General features: G+C 42.6%; 1 protein-coding gene across 1 annotated transcript; it reads left to right on the top strand.

The window, feature by feature from the left end:
- Window positions 1–11,869: 11,869 nt before the first annotated feature.
- Window positions 11,870–16,110, top strand: LOC118991576 (olfactory receptor 56-like). Its single transcript, XM_037052880.1, has 2 exons — window positions 11,870–12,268; window positions 15,141–16,110. Exon 2 carries the CDS (start codon window positions 15,142–15,144, stop codon window positions 16,108–16,110), a length of 969 nt encoding a protein of 322 aa, XP_036908775.1. The 5' UTR covers window positions 11,870–12,268; window position 15,141.
- Window positions 16,111–17,562: the final 1,452 nt, after the last annotated feature.

The raw sequence follows: 17,562 nt of genomic DNA, 5'->3' as shown, positions 1-17,562 counted from the left end.
TGAGAATTCAAAACAATGAGGAGAGGCTTAGGAACCTCCAGGACATCTTTAAATGTTCCAACATCCGGATTATAGGGGTACCAGAAGGGGGAAAGAAACAGCAATGAATGGAACACTTATTTGAACAAATAATAAAGGAAAACTTCCCCAGTCTGGCAAAGGAAATAGACTTCCAGGAAATCCAGGAAGCTCAGAGAGTCCCAAAGAAGTTGGACCCAAGAAGGAACACGCCAAGGCACATCAGAATTACATTAGCCAAGATGAAAATGAAAGAGAGAATCCTAGAAGCAGCAACAGACAAGGGGACAGTCACCTAAAAAGGAGTACCCATCAACGGATTTCTCAAAAGAGACCTTACAGGCAAGAAGGGGCTGGAAAGAAGTATTCCAAGTCATGAAATCCAAAGACCTATATCCAAGATTGCTTTATCCAGCAAAACTTTCATTTAGAATGGAAGGACAGATAAAGTACTTCTCAGATAATGTCAAGTTCAAGGAGTTCATCATCACCAAGCCCTTATTATATGAAATGTTAAAGGGACTTATCTAAGAAAAAGAAGATGAAAAATATGAACAGTGAAAGGACAGCAAACACACAGTTATTAACAACCACACCTAAAACAAAAGAAAACCAAGAGGACAGCTAGATCAGGAGTGGAACCATAGAAATGAAGAACACATGGAGGGTTAGAAACAGGGGGGTGGGAGGGGGAGAAGGGGGGAGAAGGCACAGAAAATAGCATAGATGGTAGGTAGAAAATAGATAGGGGGGAGGGTGAGAATAGTGGGGGAAATATAGAATCTAAAGAACTTGAGACACGTGGTCATAAACTAAAGGGGGGGAGAATGGTGGGGGAGGGAGTGTGCGGGTGGAGGGGAATGAAGGGGGGGAATAGAACAACTGTAATGGTATAATCAATAAAATATATTTTAAAACAAAGAATATCCATTGGAGTGAAGCATTAGAATCAGCATTCAGGGGGTCAGAGACCTGCAGCATTTATGGACATGCCCCCAGAAGGAGGGGATTGGTCAGCAGTGAGACTCACTCTTGCTCCTGCTCACTGCTGCTCTTTGGGGGCCCTTTAGGTTTGGACACAACGAGTAAAGGTAAGTGGCAAAGTCTTATGGGACTAGCACTCTTGGGGTCTTTTGAGTTGTCCAATTCCCCCCTCCCCAGAGAGCCATGTAGTGAGACCTGAGCCATATGTGTCGAGATTTGCTTTACGGAGCAGCATGTGATCAATTCTGCCCATTGTTGTATATGAACTTGAAGAGAACTTGTATTTTGTAGTAGGTGGGTGCACTTTTCTACATACGTCACTAGGTCAGCTTGCTATTCTAGTTGTTCAAATCATCTACATCCTTAGAGCTATTTTTGTTACCTTGTTTTAGAGTTACTAAGAGATGTATGCTGAAATCTCACATTACGATTGTGAGTTCTTGTTTCTACTATAGTTCTGTCTAGTTTCCTTTTTTATAATTGCGGTCACATTATTAGATACATATAAATTTAAAATTGTTATAACTTCTTGGTGGATTGTCCCCTTTATGAAAATTTTGCTTACACTCTTAAGGAAGTTTTACTTACCTCACTGCTTGCTTTGCTTGATATTGGCATAGCTTTATAAACATTTTTAAATATTGTTGGCATGACATGTACTTGTCTATCCTTTTGCTTTATACCTGTTGATTTACTTAATTTTCAGAGCATTTTCAAAATTTTACTACACTTTTTTAAAAAGATTTTTTAAAATTTATTTATCTTTAGAGGGGAAGGGAAGGAGAGAGGGAGAGAAATATCAATGTATGGTTGCCTCTCGTGCGTCCCCTGCTGGGAACCGGGAACTAGCCTGCAACCCAGGCATGTGCCCTTGACTGGGAATCGAACCACGATCATGTGGTTTGCAGGCCCATGCTCAATCCATTGAGCTATACCAGCCAGGGCTACACTTTTTTTTTAAAGATTTTATTTATTTATTTTTAGAGAGAGGCGAAGGGAGGGAGAAAGAGAGGGAGAGAAACATCAGTCCATGGTTGCCCTCCACACGACCCCCACAGGGCACCTGGCTGGCATGCAACCCTGGCATGTGCCCTCATTGGGAGCCCAATCAGTGGCCCTTTGGTTCACAGGCCAGCACTCAATCCACTGAGCCACACCAGCCAGGGTTTAAGAGCATTATTCTATTCAACTTAATACTTGAAATAAAAATTAAGTCTATCTTCATCTTTTATTTGATATATCCAGTCTATGTAATATAATGTCTGTATTAGTTTGCTAAGGCTGCCATAATCAAGTACCACAAACTGGTGGATTAAACAACAGAGATTTATCTTCTCACAGTTCTGGAGACTAGAAGTCAGAATCAAGGTGTCAGCAGGCACGGCTTCTCCAAGGGCCTCTCTCCTTGGCCTGACATGGCTGCCTTCTCTCTATGTCCCCAAGTCCTCCCCTGCGCACAAATGCCTCTTGTGTCTCTTTTGTGTCTAAACATCCTTGTCTTATAAGGACACCGGTCAGATTGGGTTAGGGTCCACTTTAACAGCTTCATTTTTAATGTAATCCCTTCTAGTATATAGTCATATTCTGAGGTACTGGGGGTTAGAGCTTAAATATTTGAATATCAAGGGGACACAGGTCAGCCCCTAACAATGTCTTTTGTATTTAGGTTTCAACCCATAATTTTCCTATTTGATTTTCACTTGTTACACTTCTTAATCTCTACCTGCATTTTTTTTTGCATTTTTAATGTTTATTTTTCAATTCCCGTTTACATTCAATATTATTTTATATTGGTTTCAGGTGCACAGCACAGTGGTCAGACAGTATACACTTTACAAAGTGCTCCCCACTTGCCTCCTGATATTTCCATCACCCTCTTGGTTCCATTCGTATTTACCACGATACTACTGACTATATTCCCTGTGCTGTACTAGACATCCCTGTGACAACTCGTTGCAACCATTTGTACTTCTTACTCCCTTCTTCTCTTTCACCCAACCCCCACTCCCTCCCTTCCTGCGGTCAACCACTGGTCCATTCTCTGTGTCTGAGTGTTTCTCTTTTGTTTGTTCATTTATTTGGTTCTCCAGCTTCTACATGTAAGTGCAATCATATGTCATTTGTCTTCCTCTGATTTATTTCACTGAGCATGATACCCTCCCTTTATTTTATACGACTGAGTAGTATCTCGTTGTATAATTGATATACCTGCATCTTTATTATTAATGAGGTAAATTTATCATTCTTTCCTTTTAATAACTTTTCAGTTACACTTTATTTTTTCTTCTTCCTTTTCAAGTGGCAACATAGAAATTACAACCCGCCTAACTTGACTTACTAGTGCCTAATATGTAAATAAGTCTTTTTGCTGATTCCAGCCTCACACAGGACCTTAAAACACTTTAGTTTTATTAACCTCACTCTTGTTTTTTGGCATTGTTTTCACATAGTTAAATTCTACATATAGTTTAAGCCCCACACAACTTTAATTAATATTATGTTATATAGTCAATATTCAATTAGATTTATTCACATGCTTGTCCCTTCCATTGCCCTTCAGTTCCCTACAGTCCTGTGCTTCCCCCTGCCAACATTTTCCTTCCACTTCTGCTTTCAGAATTCCTTTTTATGCTTCATTTTGGTTTTGACTTGGTGCAGCTCTTCAAGCAGAAAATTCTCTGTTTTTGTTTGCATGAACCCATCTTTGTTTTTGTCTTCATTGTTGAGTATATTTCCTTTAAAAACATAATTCTAATTGGATAGAAATTTAATTCCAAGACTTTAAAGATGTCATTTTATTGCCCTCTTGTTTTCATTGTTTTTTAAAAAGCCAACTATTAGAGCCCTGGCTGGTGTACCTCAGTGGATTGAGCACTGGCCTGTGAACCAAAGGGTTGCAGGTTCGATTCTTAGTCAGGGCATATGACTGGATTGCCGGCCATGTCCCCAGTGAAGGTTGTGCAAGGGGCAACCAGACATTGATGTTTCTCTCCTCCTCTTTCTACCCCCCCTCTAAAAATAATTAAATAAAATATTTTAAAAAGCCAACTATTAGTCTTCTTATTGCATTTTTAAAATGTAATCTTTTATTGGGTGTTGTTAAATTTTTCTTTTTGTTTTGATTATTAGCAGCAGTTTTATTATGATGGGTCTAGCTATCAATATTTTTTATTCATCTTGTTTTTGGTTAATACAACTTCTTAATCTGTGGGTTGAAGTCTTTCATCACTTTCAGAAATTTCTCCACCAGTATTTTCTTTAAATATTGTTTCTGCCCTACTCTATTTTTCTCTTCTGCTTTTGGAACTTCAGTTACATTTAAGTTAGACCTTATTGTGGTCATACATTTATTACTCATTTTTCCATATTTTACATTCTACATTCTTTTTCCTATGTGTTTCAACCTTTATTTTTCTATTGACCAATAGGTTTATTGACTGAATTCACTACTCTTCTCTTCATCTCTGTCTAAACTGTTGCTAATTCCTTCTATTAAGTTCTTAAGTTATTTTGTTCAGTTTAAAATTTTTATTTGATTTTTCATCAATTATGGATTTCTAATGAAATTATCCACTTTCCTTTCTTTGATCTTCACATAGTAATAATAAATATTTTATTTTATTTTTTAACTTTTTTATTGTTGTTCAATTACAGGTGTCCCTAGTTTTCCCCCATTACTCTCCCTTGCCCTACCCACACCCCCCACCTTCCACATTTAATTCTCCCTGACCTTGTCTTTTTTAAAAATATATTTTATTAATTATGCTTTTACAGTTGTTCCATTTTTTCTCCCCTTTATTTTCCTCTGCCTTGTACTCCCCCACACCATCATTTCCCCACCATAGTTCATGTCCATGGGTCATACATATAAATTCTTTGGCTTCTCCATTTCCTATACTATTCCTAACTTCCTCTTGTCTATTTCATACCTAACATTTATGCTTTTTATTCCCTGTACCTTTTTCTCCTATTTCCTCCCATCCCTCCAAGTGATAACCCTCCAAGTGATCTGATCTCTATTTCTGTGAATCTGCTCCTGTTCTAGTTGTTTCCTTAGTTCATTTTTGTTTTTATTTTTGTTTTTTAGGTTTGGTTGTAGATAGTTGTGAATTTGTTGTTATTTTTCTGTTCATATTTTTTATCTTCTTCTGTTTCTTAGATAAGTCCCTTTAACATTTTATATAATAAGAGCTTAGTGATGATGACTTCCTCTAACTTGACCTTACCTAGGAAGCACTTTATTTGCCCTTCCATTCTAAATGATAGCTTTGCTGGGTAGAATAATCTTTGATGTAGGTCCTTGTTTTTCATGACTTGGAATACTTCTTTCCAGCCCCTTCTTGCCTATAAGGTTTCTTTTGAAAAATCAGCTGATAGTCTTCTGGGAACTCCTTTGCAAGTAACTGTCTCCTTTTCTGTTGCTGCTTTTAGGATTCTCTCTTTCTCTTTAATCTTGGGTAATGTAATTATGTTGTGCCTTGGTGTGTGCTTCCTAGGGTCTAATTTTTCGGGGATTCTCTGAGCTTCCTGGAGTTTTAGGAAGTCTATTTCCTTTGCCAGATTAGGAAGTCCTCCTTCATTATGTTCTCAAACAAATTTTTAATTTCTTGCGCTTCCTCTTCTCCTTCTGGCACCCCTATGATTCAGATGTTTAAAGCTGTATTAGAAGTTTCTAAGCTTGTCCTCATTTTTTGAATTCTTGTTTCTTCATTCTGTTCCAGCTGAATATTTATTTCTTCCTTCTGGTCCAAACCATTAATTTAAGTCCTGGTTTCCTTCCAGTTACTGTTCGTTCCCTTTATTTCACTTTTCATAGCCTTTACTTTTTTCTTTATTTTGCAACCATACTCAATCATTTCCATGAGCATCCTGATTACCAATGTTTTGAATTCTGCATCTGATGGGTTGGCTGTCTCTTCATCACTTAGATGTATTTTTTCTGAATCCTTGATCTGTTCTTTCATTTGGACCATATTTTTTTGTCTAGGTGCACCTAATACATAGTATTGGATGAAACCTTAGGTATTCACCAGGGCAGGGCAACCCACTCTGCTGTGTTGTGGCACTATATGTGAGGGAGGGGTCCAAGAGGGAACAATGCCACTTGCTCAGCTCTCAGTTGGCTTTCAGTCACCTGCCCAACTACCCTCAAGCAAATTAGGCCCCTCTGGTGCTGATCCCCGGGTGGGTGGTTTTGTGTACATTCCAGAACCTTATGGGTCTCTTCAACAAACTCTCCTGTGAGGCTGGGAGTTTCTCCTGCCACCTCAACCCTCACAGGTTTTTTTCAATCAGAGGTTTTAAGATTTTATTTCCCCACTTTGGAACCCTAGGTTGCAAGGTCTATCTTGCTCCCCAGTTATTCCTCCCAGTTTATCCCCATGCAAATGTCAGACTGCCCTCTGCACCAGCTGGTATCTGGCCCACCCAATCCTCTAGCTGCTACCTTGCCTCAAGTCCTCTTCATCCTGGCTGCCCCTCTCCACCTCTCCTACCAGTCTGAATAAATGTTTCTTCTTTATCTCCTTGGTTGTCAGAGTTCCATACAATTTCATTTTCTGGCAGTTCTGGTTATTTTTTGTTCTTAAATTTGTTGTTGTTCTTCTTTGGGTTGTGAGAGGAGGTAAAGTGTATACCTACACCTCCATCTTGGCTGGAAGTCCTTAATAGTAGGTATTTTAATGTCCACGAATGGTAATGTCAATATATGGGTCTACTTTAAGTTTGTTTCTTTTCCTTCACTATTGATTTTTGGTCATTTTATCCTGTTCCTGGAATGCATGGTCATTTTCTCTTGAATAGAAGACACTGCAATTACAAATTATAAAGAAAATCTAAAGCTCTGGGTGATAACCTTTTCCTCCAGAGATGATTTACTTCTCCTTTTGTTATGCAACCAAATCGACAGCAAATTACATTAACCCAGGCTGTGACTGATCTGTGTGAAGCTGAAGTTGGGTTCAGTATTTATGAGAATTTGATTATGATCTCATTAATCAGTTATTCTTAGGGGACAGTCTTTCTGGGGTCTTTGCTGAAACTCTGGAGTGTTTTGAGGGCTCTGAATTTTAAGTTTTTTGTCTCCCAGATCTGTGAGATTACCAAAAGCCCTGCTCAGGTCTCTGGCCATTATGCCTTGTGCCACTGATGAATTAGCAAAAGCCCTGAGAGGAAAGACACCATAGAATGTCCAACTCATCTCAAATACGTCCTTTCTCCCTGAGATCTTGGCTTCTTGAGTCATGGTTGTGTTAGTATTGTTATGATGCTTTCAGAAAATTTTGCTTTCTTAGATGCTATTCAACTTCTCTCATTGCTCTCATTGTAAAAGTTCTTCTGATAAAAACTAGCCCTTGATAGCTCTAATTTTTCTTTTTATTTAATTTTGATTTTAACTGGTGAAAGATTTAACAAAGTTTATAAAGGAAGGCACAGTAAAAAATTTTTAGTTTCTATCTCTGTCTCATCTCTACATTTCTTCTCTCCTCCTGTATGTAACATATTTATTCATTTTTGGTCATATGTTCCTTGTTTGATTTTGAATTATATACAAGTCTGTATGTAATTATCGCCCTTTCTTACACAAGAGATAGCATATTATGTAGTGTGTTGCATTCAATGTTATATTCTGAAGATCACTCCAGCATAGCAGATAGAAGTACTTTATGTTCCATCTTACTGTTGTATAGTAATCTACCAGGTGGATATATTGTGTTTATTCAAATCACCTAGAATGAGCTTTCATATTTTCAAGACATGTCTGTGAAATCAGAAAGAATAGTGTAATAAGCTTCCATGTACCCATTGCCTAGTTTTGACAATTATTAACTCATTCCCAATATTGTTTCATCTTCTCTCCTACCCATTTCTTCTTGCATCCCTCATCTCTGAATTATTTAGAAACAAATTTCAAGAATCATATATCTTAATCAATACACATGTGTTTTCTTAAAATATAAGGACATTAAAATCAACATTATGATAAACATTTTTAAAGAATTTCTAAAAGGATCAATAGTGACATCCATGAACATTTTTGTGATAGTTACTGTTTTCATCATACGGTTTCAAATTTGGGGAAGTAATTTGAATGCCCTTAGCCACTTTCAAAATTTTTTTAAAATTAGACTTACAAATGAAAGTAAAAGAGAATGTCTCTATATGTACCAGGCAGCTTTCAAAGTAAAAGAGAAGAGATCAATTCACACTTCCTAGCTGTTTGAGAAAAATAGACATTTCAAACACTATTTTTACAGACTTTAGAATTTTAAAAGATAAGCAATAATTATTATTGCAGGCTCTTCTCTCTTTCCTGCAGTGGACCTCTAATACCCTAGTTAGTCTTGATATAGGCTGCATCAAGGAGAGAAACACTGGTTTGGATACTGGATGGAAGTCTTGAATTTCTGTTTTGGATTTTTGAGTAGTTAAATGGCCATTAATTTTTGTGCTCAACTCTTTCATGTACAGTAGATGTCACAAAAAGTGAAGAAAGAAATGAGGTATCAGCTCTGGCTGGTGTGGCTCAGTGGATTCACCACTGGCCTGTGAACCAAAGGGTCACCTTTTTGATTCCCAGTCAGGACAAATGCCTGGGTTGCGGGCCAGGGTCCTAGTCAGGGGTCCACAAAAGGCAACCACACATTGATGTTTCTCACCCTGTCTGTCTGCCTCCATTCCCCTCTCTAAATAAAATCTTTAAAAAAGAATCGAGATATCATATTTGAAAACAGTGATTTGTACAAATAGATGTTTTCTTTTTTTTGATGTTTTCTTGTTTGTATATAAGCAACTTCAGGCTGTTCAGTACAATCAACTGCAATGTAGGAGCTGCCATCAGGCAGTAAGACTGTGCTGTGCAACTTGGAGACAGTGAGGCTTCAGGGATTCCTAGGGCATGGAAGTCAGTGTAGATAGAGTGCTTTGGGGAGTTTGAAAGAAGATGGATGTCATCGGAATCGTGGAGAATTAGTAATGACCGAAGAGAAACATAGTCAGGAGACAAAGAAATTTCCAGTGGGGAAAAATGGCTTGAGCAAAAGTATGGGTGTGGGGAAACAACAAGTGCATAAGGAGGATAAAAGGAGAAGGACAGGAGAACTTCCAGCCAAGATGGAGGCGTAGGTGGAAACACTGTGCCTCCACCCACAACCAAGTTCAAAAACAACAAAGTTTTAGTAACAAAAACAGAACCAAACACAGAAAATTGAACTATATGGAAGTCCTACAACAACAAACGGTTCAGCCAGACTGGTAAGAAGGGCAGAGCCAGCGACTGGTGGAGCTGGGTTGCGCAGGAAAACTTGGCCAGACTGACCCGACGACCCAGGCATGCATGCGGCAATTGGCAGATGCCAGCTGTGGGGTTGCAATGGGCAGATCCAGTGAGGGCGCAAGGCGGCAGGCTGACCGCGGTCACACATTTGCACGCAGATAAACCAGGTGAAGGAGCGAGCAGTGAGACAGAGCAAACAGTGAGATGGACCACGCAGGCCCCAGAGGCGGGAAGCAGCAGAGAGAACTGCCATTGCCCCTGTTTGACCTTTCCCCCACATACAGCATCACAACACAGCGACTGAGTTGCCCAGCCCTGGTGAACACCAAGGGGTCTGCGCCTCATACCTAACAGGCACCAACAGACCAAAACATCATGGCTCAAGAAGAATTCAAATACCCAGAGCCAATAATTCTAAGCAACCAAGAGATAGCCAATCTCTCAGATGCACAGTTCAAAATACTGGTGATCAAGATGCTCACAGAACTGGTTGATTATAGTCACAAATTAGAGAAACAAATAAAGGCTAAACTAATTGAAATGAAGGGAAGTGCACAGGAAACCAATAGTGATGGAAAGGAAACAGACTCAAATGAACGGAGTGGACCAGAAGGAAGAAAAAAACGACCAAACAGAAAAGAATGAAGAAACAAGATTTTTAAAAAATGAGGAGAGGCTTAGAAAACTCCAGGAAAACTTTGAACGTTCCAACATCCGAATTATAGGGGTACCAGAAGGGGAAGAGGAAGAGCGACAGGTGGAAAACTTTTTTGAACAAATAATAAAGGAGAACTTCCCCAATGTGGCAAACAAAATAGACTTCCAGGAAGTCCAGGAAGCTCAGAGAGTCCCAAAGAAGTCGGACCCAAGAAGGAACACACCAAGGCACATCATAATTGCATTAGCTAAGACTAAAATGAAGGAGAGAATCCTAGAAGCAGCAAGAGATAAGGGAACAGTCACCTACAAAGGAGTACCCATCAGACTGTCAGCGGATTTCTCAAAAGAGACTTTACAGACAAGAAGGGGCTGGAAAGAAGTATTCCGAGTCATGAAAGGCAAGGACCTACATCCAAGACTGCTCTATCCAGCAAAGCTTTCATTTAGAATGGAAGGGCAGATAAAGTGCTTCTCAGACAAGATCAAATTCAAGGATTTCATCATCACCAAGACCTTATTATATGAAATGTTAAAGGAACTTATCTAAGAAAAAGAAGATAAAAATATGAACAGTGAAAGGACAGCAAATTCACAGTTATTAACAAACACACCTAAAACAAAAGCAAACAGGACAGCTAGATCAGGAGCGGAACCATAGAAATGAAGATCACATGGAGAGTTAGCAACAGGGGAGTGGGAGGAGGAGAAGGAGGGAGAAGGTACAGAAAATAAGTAGTATAGATGGTAGGTAGAAAATAGACAGGGGGAGGGTAAGAATAGTAGGGGAAATATAGAATCTAAAGAACTTGAGACACGTGGACATAAACTAACAGGGGGAAATAGAGGGGGTGTGCAGGGTGGAGGGAAATAAAGGGGGGAATAGGACAGCAGTAATGGCATAATCTTAAAATATATTTTTTTAAAAAGTGGATAAAAAGAAGACTGAAAAGAAAGAAGAGTGGGAAATGGACTAGGTCCAGTCCTCAACAGCCAATGTGCCTAAAACTCATTTGCCAGGTGACCGTTTCTCTCCCACTGTCTCTGCTCCCTGGTCTTCCTGCCTCTTCCTCTTAGCAGCCTCTACACACTCCTTGTCTCCAGTTAGTGGCTGGAAGCAGAAGCAGAGAAAAAGGTAATCATGAAGAAAAATGCTATAACAAAACAAATAAGATGATGAATTAGCCTTTTGGCAAGTGAATAGCAAATATATTGGCTAATGAAAAAACCATTAGCTTCTAGAGGACATAAAGCCCAAAGTAAAGTGTCCATTAAGTTTATCATCCAAGCTGGGGCACTCTAGACAGTGAAGATTCTGCTATCATGGTTACACTGGGAAAACAGGCATAAAACTGCAGTCCCCAGACACTGGGGAGGGCACTGATTGCTGAGAAGCACCAGATGGCCTTTGAAGGACATCCAGCTCCCATGTCCCCACCTGACTCTCGTGAAAGTGTGAGCTCTCTTTCCCTCCCTCCAGGTCATGAACTCCTAGGAACAAGGGCTGTGTCCAGGCCCCACTTGGAGTGCAGCACAGCATTTCACCCCTTGCTCTGTGTATCCTGGGCCTCAACAGGTGCACACTGACCTGCAGGACATGTGCAGAACATGTGTGAACTATGGAGTGTGGAGAGTCAACTGGGCCAGTCACAGGTGGAGACCCCATGAGGACCATGGGGGTGACTGGGGAAGCGTGGAATGTGTCTGTGTAGAGGTAGAGCTCCTAGAGACTTCTCCCCCTTCCTGTGCCCTGGCTGCCCTGTGGCCCTCCCCTGACCAGGTTTCCTCACATGGTCTCCATGGGGCCTGCTTCTGGTTCTTTCCCCAAGGTCCCTTTTGGAGTCTCTTTAATTGTGATCTTGGGAGCTCCTGTCAGGGCTCAAGCCTGAGGGGTCTCCAGGGAGGGGACAGCTTTCCCTTCCTCACTGCAGATCTGTGTTAAGTACCTTAATGGGCAGTGGGAGACAGGTCTGCAAGCCAAGGTGAGAGGCAGCTCATAGCAGGTGGACAGGCACTGGTGGGTGTAAGGGATACATGGGTGCTGGCTCTAAGCCCATCTGCCCACCACCACCCTCTTGACTAAGTCCCCGTTCCCTCTCTCCCCCTTTTTCTGAGAGGAGGCTATTGTCTGTTGGAGCCCCACTGAGTGAGAGAGTCACTGGGAGGCTGGGAAGTGGGGGGCTGAGGTGGGAGGTCAGAGCTGGAGAGGCATCTCCCTGCCCCCTCTGTCCCCTCTGACTCACTGAGTGAGGGATGATGGAGTGAAGTTCATCCCAGAAACTCCTCCACAAGGTAGCTGCGGAGTCTCCTTTCCTGCAGACAACCTGTCCTGAGGTGAGCGTGTGTCATTTTCCCATCACCCCTCTTGTCCCTTCCTTACAGTTCCTGTTACTGATTTCTGGTTTGTGTCTTCATTGCTGTTTTTTTGGTCAGCATTTCTTCTTCCTCCAAATGTCTGCCTCCTTTTGTGTTTCTTTGCTGGGCTTGTGCATATGCTTTCTAGTGTTATGTCTCTTCTCACTCTTTTTCTGGTCCTCTTCCACTGATCTACTCCTGTCTCTTTCTTTCCTGAATTTCTCACTGACCTTTGCCCTTCCTCCTTCCTTTTGTCTGAACTGAGGGCTCCATGGTGGGGTTCCGGGTGGAGGGTGGTTGAAAAGAGGAAGACCGAGGATGCATGTGGAGAGGTGAAGAGGAGGAAAGGGACCACTGATATGGGACATAGAGTCACCTCATCCCTGAAAGTATACTGTAGAGACAATGACATCATAAAAGAATGTGGTGTCACTTTTAGGAAGAAAAATAAAGCCATTAATTAAACTCTCAGCATACAGGAATGAAGTCAGAGAGGAGAAAATAGGAGTATGTGAGACACTAGAATAGTTTCTTGAGTCGTTTGTGTGCACAATGAAGTATTCTGCAATACCTACTGAGAGCACCATAGACACTGGCACGGTTCTGTGAGCAAGGGATCTTCCCAGTAGCAAAAGTGACATCAGGCACCATGGGTTCCAGTTGGGACAGGAGAGACAAATCCATGCACATTAAGTGTAGCAGGGCGGATTCTCTGAGTGCTGTGAGAAATGCAAGGCAGGGGAGGAGTGGGGAGAGCAGAGGGATTTCAAGGCTAAACAGGTGTTGAGAAGGGACCATGCTGAGAAGGTGAGGAGCAGGCGAGGCCACAGGGTAGAGCAGTCAGGGGAGGGTCTTCCATGGAGAGGCCGAGTGAACTGGAGTCCCTGAGGCTGGTGTCTGCCTGCTGGGTGGGAGGAAAGGCAGGAGGCAGGTGAGGCCAGCAGGAAATGAACTCCAGAGAGAGCAGAACTCCATGGGTGCAGGTGATGGAGAGCCAGCCAGAGGAAAGCCCTGCCTCATTGTGAAGTATGTTGTCTTTTATTCTCATGATGTTGCTTCACTCCAGCGCTATGCACAAGTAGACTGGGGTGGAGGCAAGGGGGCAATGGGGAGGCAAGTCTAGTTAGGGAGCACTTTCATCACCCAGGGGACAGGTGTAGCCAGATGGGGTAAGCAGGAGTGTATGGGGCCACGGTGGAATACGTTTTGGGGGAAGAGACAGCTAGGGATTCTAACATTGGGATGAGTGTGTGAGAGGAGAGATGCCAAAGATACACCCTGTGGTGTGTCCTAGGCGACTGCATAGACCTGCCATTAGAGCCCCCTGATGCTGTTGTCATTCATTTATAGAGGAGTGCTTATTTGTAGTAAATATGTAAAAATAGTTCATACTGCATGAGTTACTGTCCCCCAGAGGAAGGAAGCCAGCAGTAAACTAGCACATTTGAGTGGAGAACAAAGGCTCCTGCGAGGAAGGGGAGTCCTCTGCTCTCAGCAAATGGAAGCAGAGACTGAGCATTTCTGCATGGTGCATGGTCCCCTGCAGTCAGCCCGTCTGTGCTGAGGGTGCCCCATGAGCCATATCACACTCCAGGGGCTGCCAGTGTTGCAGTGAAAGCAAATGGTGCTTCTGTGTCTCCGTGGGATGACACAGACAATAAAAGTTAAAGATGTTAGCCTATATGGGTTAAATGGTGTAAGTATTTAGGAAAAAAAGGAGGAAAGGGCTTGGGCTTGAGAGTGCAAAGACATTTGTACATATGTTTCATGTGTCTTTCACAGAAGACGTCTCTAAAGAGATTGGCATTTAAGTAAAGTTCTGAAGCAGGTGAGAGATAGAAGTTGGGGGAAGACAAGAAAAGGGAAGGCCCAAAGGGGAGATTGAGTCCAGATTGTCTGAGAAAATTAATGGAAGAACAGTGAGTGAAGGGGGCATGATGGGAGATGAGGCCAGAGGTACAGGCAGCAGTGTGCACATCAGTGGTGGGGGAGGAATAGGCAGAAGAGAAAGAGAGAGGGAGAGAGCTTTAAGGTCTCATAGGATTTGGGCTTTATTGGGAAGATTTGGGGTAGTCACTGGTGTACCCTTCAGTAAGAGAGTTATATCATTTGAGTGATATTTGAACTGCTGTGAGAATAGACTCAAGTGATTCAACCACTGGAAGCCAGGAGACTGAGTAGAAGCCTCAAACAACCCATCAGAGGAAGGACTGTAGCTGTAGCAGGTAGTTGCACCAGGATTAGAAAGGTTAGAGGTATTCTGAGTTGCTCTGAATGTCAAGTTAAGAGGCTCTGCTCGTGGTTTGGATGTCAGGAATAAATGACATAGAGGAATGAAATGATTTTTATTTATTTGGCCTCAGCAGAATAAAGAATGTCTCCTGTCTCTATTACCTACCCATATAAACCCATTTTCTTAACCCATATAGTAATACATTATATGGAACTTTAACCCATATAAATTATCTGTTGGGCATGAAATGGTTCTAGTCTTGATAGAGACAGCTGACTGCATCTGCAGAATCCCTGCCTAACAAAGTCAGTGTCATGTGGGAAAGACAATATTTGGCTTGCTGAAAGAGGATTGTTCAGTAGTCCTGTGATACACAAATAATTCAGTCTCTGTTTTTGTTATGGAAACACACGAGTATAGCTATGTGGTCCAAGTCTATGAGCTAACCAAGTCCTACCATCTGTACCATGGGAATACAAAGGAACATGCACTTGCATGTTCCAAAGCATATGTTGTTGAGCTCTGGTAGATTACAAAATATACAGCTGAAAGAAGAAGAATTTAGGGGTAAATAAAGATATATTTCTTAATTCATAATTTCTTTGTCCAAATTCTCAGGATGATTGTGAACAACACAGCCATGGGGATGTGGTTGAATGAGTCCTGCACAGATGGCTTCATCCTCTTGGGCATCTTTTCCCACAGCCCAGCTGACCTTGCTCACTTCTCTGGGGTCATGGTAGCATTCTCAGTGGCCCTCTGTGGAAACGTCCTCCTCCTGGTCCTCATCAGCATAGATCCTCGACTTCACACACCCATGTACTTCTTCCTCAGTCAGCTCTCCCTCATGGATCTCATGTTGGTCTGTACCAGTGTGCCAAAGATGGCGGCCAGCTTCCTGTCTGGCAGGAATACCATCTCCTTTGTAGGCTGTGGCATGCAAGCAGGACTCTTAGTCTCTCTCGTTGGATCAGAGGGGCTTTTGCTGGGGCTCATGGCTTATGACCGCTATGTGGCCATCAGCCACCCACTGCACTATTCCACCCGCATGAGTCAGAGGGTCTGTCTCCAGATCGCTGGGAGTTCCTGGGCCTTTGGGCTACTAGATGGTTTGACACAGATGGTGGTAGTGATGACCTTCCCCTACTGTGGCTCCAGGGTTGTGAACCACTTCTTCTGTGAGGTGCCAACATTGTTGAAACTGGCCTGTGTTGACACCTCACTTTTTGAAACCCTGCTGTTTGCTTGCTGTGTGTTCATGCTGCTCCTTCCCTTCTCCATCATCGTGGCCTCCTATGTTCGCATCCTGGGGTCTGTGCTCCATATGCACTCTGCTCAGGCTGGCAAAAGGGCTCTGGCCACCTGTTCCTCCCACATGACAGCTGTCTCCCTCTTCTATGGGGCAGCCATGTTCATCTACCTGAGGCCTAGGCGCTACCGGACCCCCAGCCATGACAAGGTGGTCTCTATCTTCTACACGGTCCTTACCCCTATGCTCAACCCCCTCATTTACAGCTTAAGGAACCGGGACGTGATGGGGGCCCTGAGGAAGGGGCTAGACTGTTGTAGGAGGGGCAGCCAACACTGAACGGCCAGGGCATCCTGCGCCTGGTGCCACCACATGTTGGTTACAGGAAATTGGCAAGTCACTCACCGTTTGTTAGTGTCTGTTTCCTTATCAGTAAACAGGAATAATTACACCTGCCCTGCCTCACAGGGACTCTCCTAGGGATCACTGCATGGAACTCTGAAGACTCAAGGAGAAGCAACACAATGCTGTTGTCATGGATCCCCATTTATAGAGTCCTTGAAGTGAATTCCCTCTATGTCTTAACTGTTGTTTTTTGTGACTATTCTATTGAGTGTTTACGAAATGTGGGGCACTATTCTATATGCCTTACATACTTGCGTATTATTTAATTGATGATTCAGCTCAATCATCATGGGTATCTGAATTCTAGATGGCAGAAATTATCTTCATAATTCTTCCTGGGTAGGTCCCAGCTTTCTCCTCTGACTCAATGAGCGCTTTATAAAGCTTCTTCTATGAAATAAAAATATGTCCCTACTATTTAGAAGTCACCTCTGTGGGAGTAATACTTTTTATTCGCATAATCAGCACCTGGCCCTGTGCCTTATAAGTAGAAGTTGCTTGGTGAAAACCTTCTGAAATGAATTCGAGAGGAAGCATCAAATGAGATAAAATACACAAAACATTTTAAAGCACTGTATGTGTTCACACGCCGAATTTGCTGTAACAGTGGTGATTCCCTTCAGCACTGCAAGTTCTACACACTATTCTGCAGGGAGGATGAAGATTAGAACAGGAATAAAGACAGAATTTGAGCCATTATTGCAAAACCTGTGTACACCAGTCAGGACCCAGTAAGGAAAACAGCACATCAAATATTCTAACAGAGAAAATATGATGTGCAGGGTTGGTAACCATATGTCTGAGAACTGAAGTAGCACGAGAACACTAAGGATGGTAAAGGCCTGCAGAAAGAAGCTACTCTTTGCAGGCCTGGGAATCTGAGGGAGGAGTTCAAATCCGTGAAACCTGGAGTCTTGGCACCCAAGCATTGGAGGAGGACACACGGACCAGCTGGTCCCTCAGAGGGGGCTCTGTGAGGGTTGCCCAGGCCTCTGAGAAGGTTTCCCAGCGTTGACTCATGGTGGGTCCTCCAGAGCCCAGAGGAAGAAGAGGGGCCTGCAGAGCTGGGTGTCAGGCTTGTGACAAGTGGGTGCTGTGTGGCTGGTTCTGTAATCCAGGAGTTCAGAGGTCACTGTCTGTCTCCAGATGGTGAGGAACAGGTGCAGGTCAGTCAGGGCTTGTTCCTCTGAAGGACAGGAGGAGATTTGCGATGGGAGAGTGAAGACAAAACCTGCAAAGTGGAACCAACATCCAGAGTGAGGAACCTTTCTGAGATGACTTTGATGGAGAAACGGGAAATGAAGGAGGAGTTTGTTTTCTCTCCCTTCTTCTCTGTTGACTGTCCACTTCTGTGCCTTGTGGCAGATGCTCCTATTAACCTTGGTG

Source organism: Sturnira hondurensis, unplaced genomic scaffold (assembly GCF_014824575.4).
Source record: "Sturnira hondurensis isolate 20B ecotype Veracruz unplaced genomic scaffold, ASM1482457v3 Scaffold0007703, whole genome shotgun sequence".
In the NCBI taxonomy this organism is placed as follows: Eukaryota; Metazoa; Chordata; class Mammalia; order Chiroptera; family Phyllostomidae; genus Sturnira; species Sturnira hondurensis.
This window is presented reverse-complemented; position numbering and strand designations above follow the sequence as displayed.

Coding starts and splice junctions, on each gene's coding strand:
- LOC118991576 (XM_037052880.1), top strand. CDS start 15,142: ATGATTGTGAACAACACAGCCATGGGGATGTGGTTGAATGAGTCCTGC.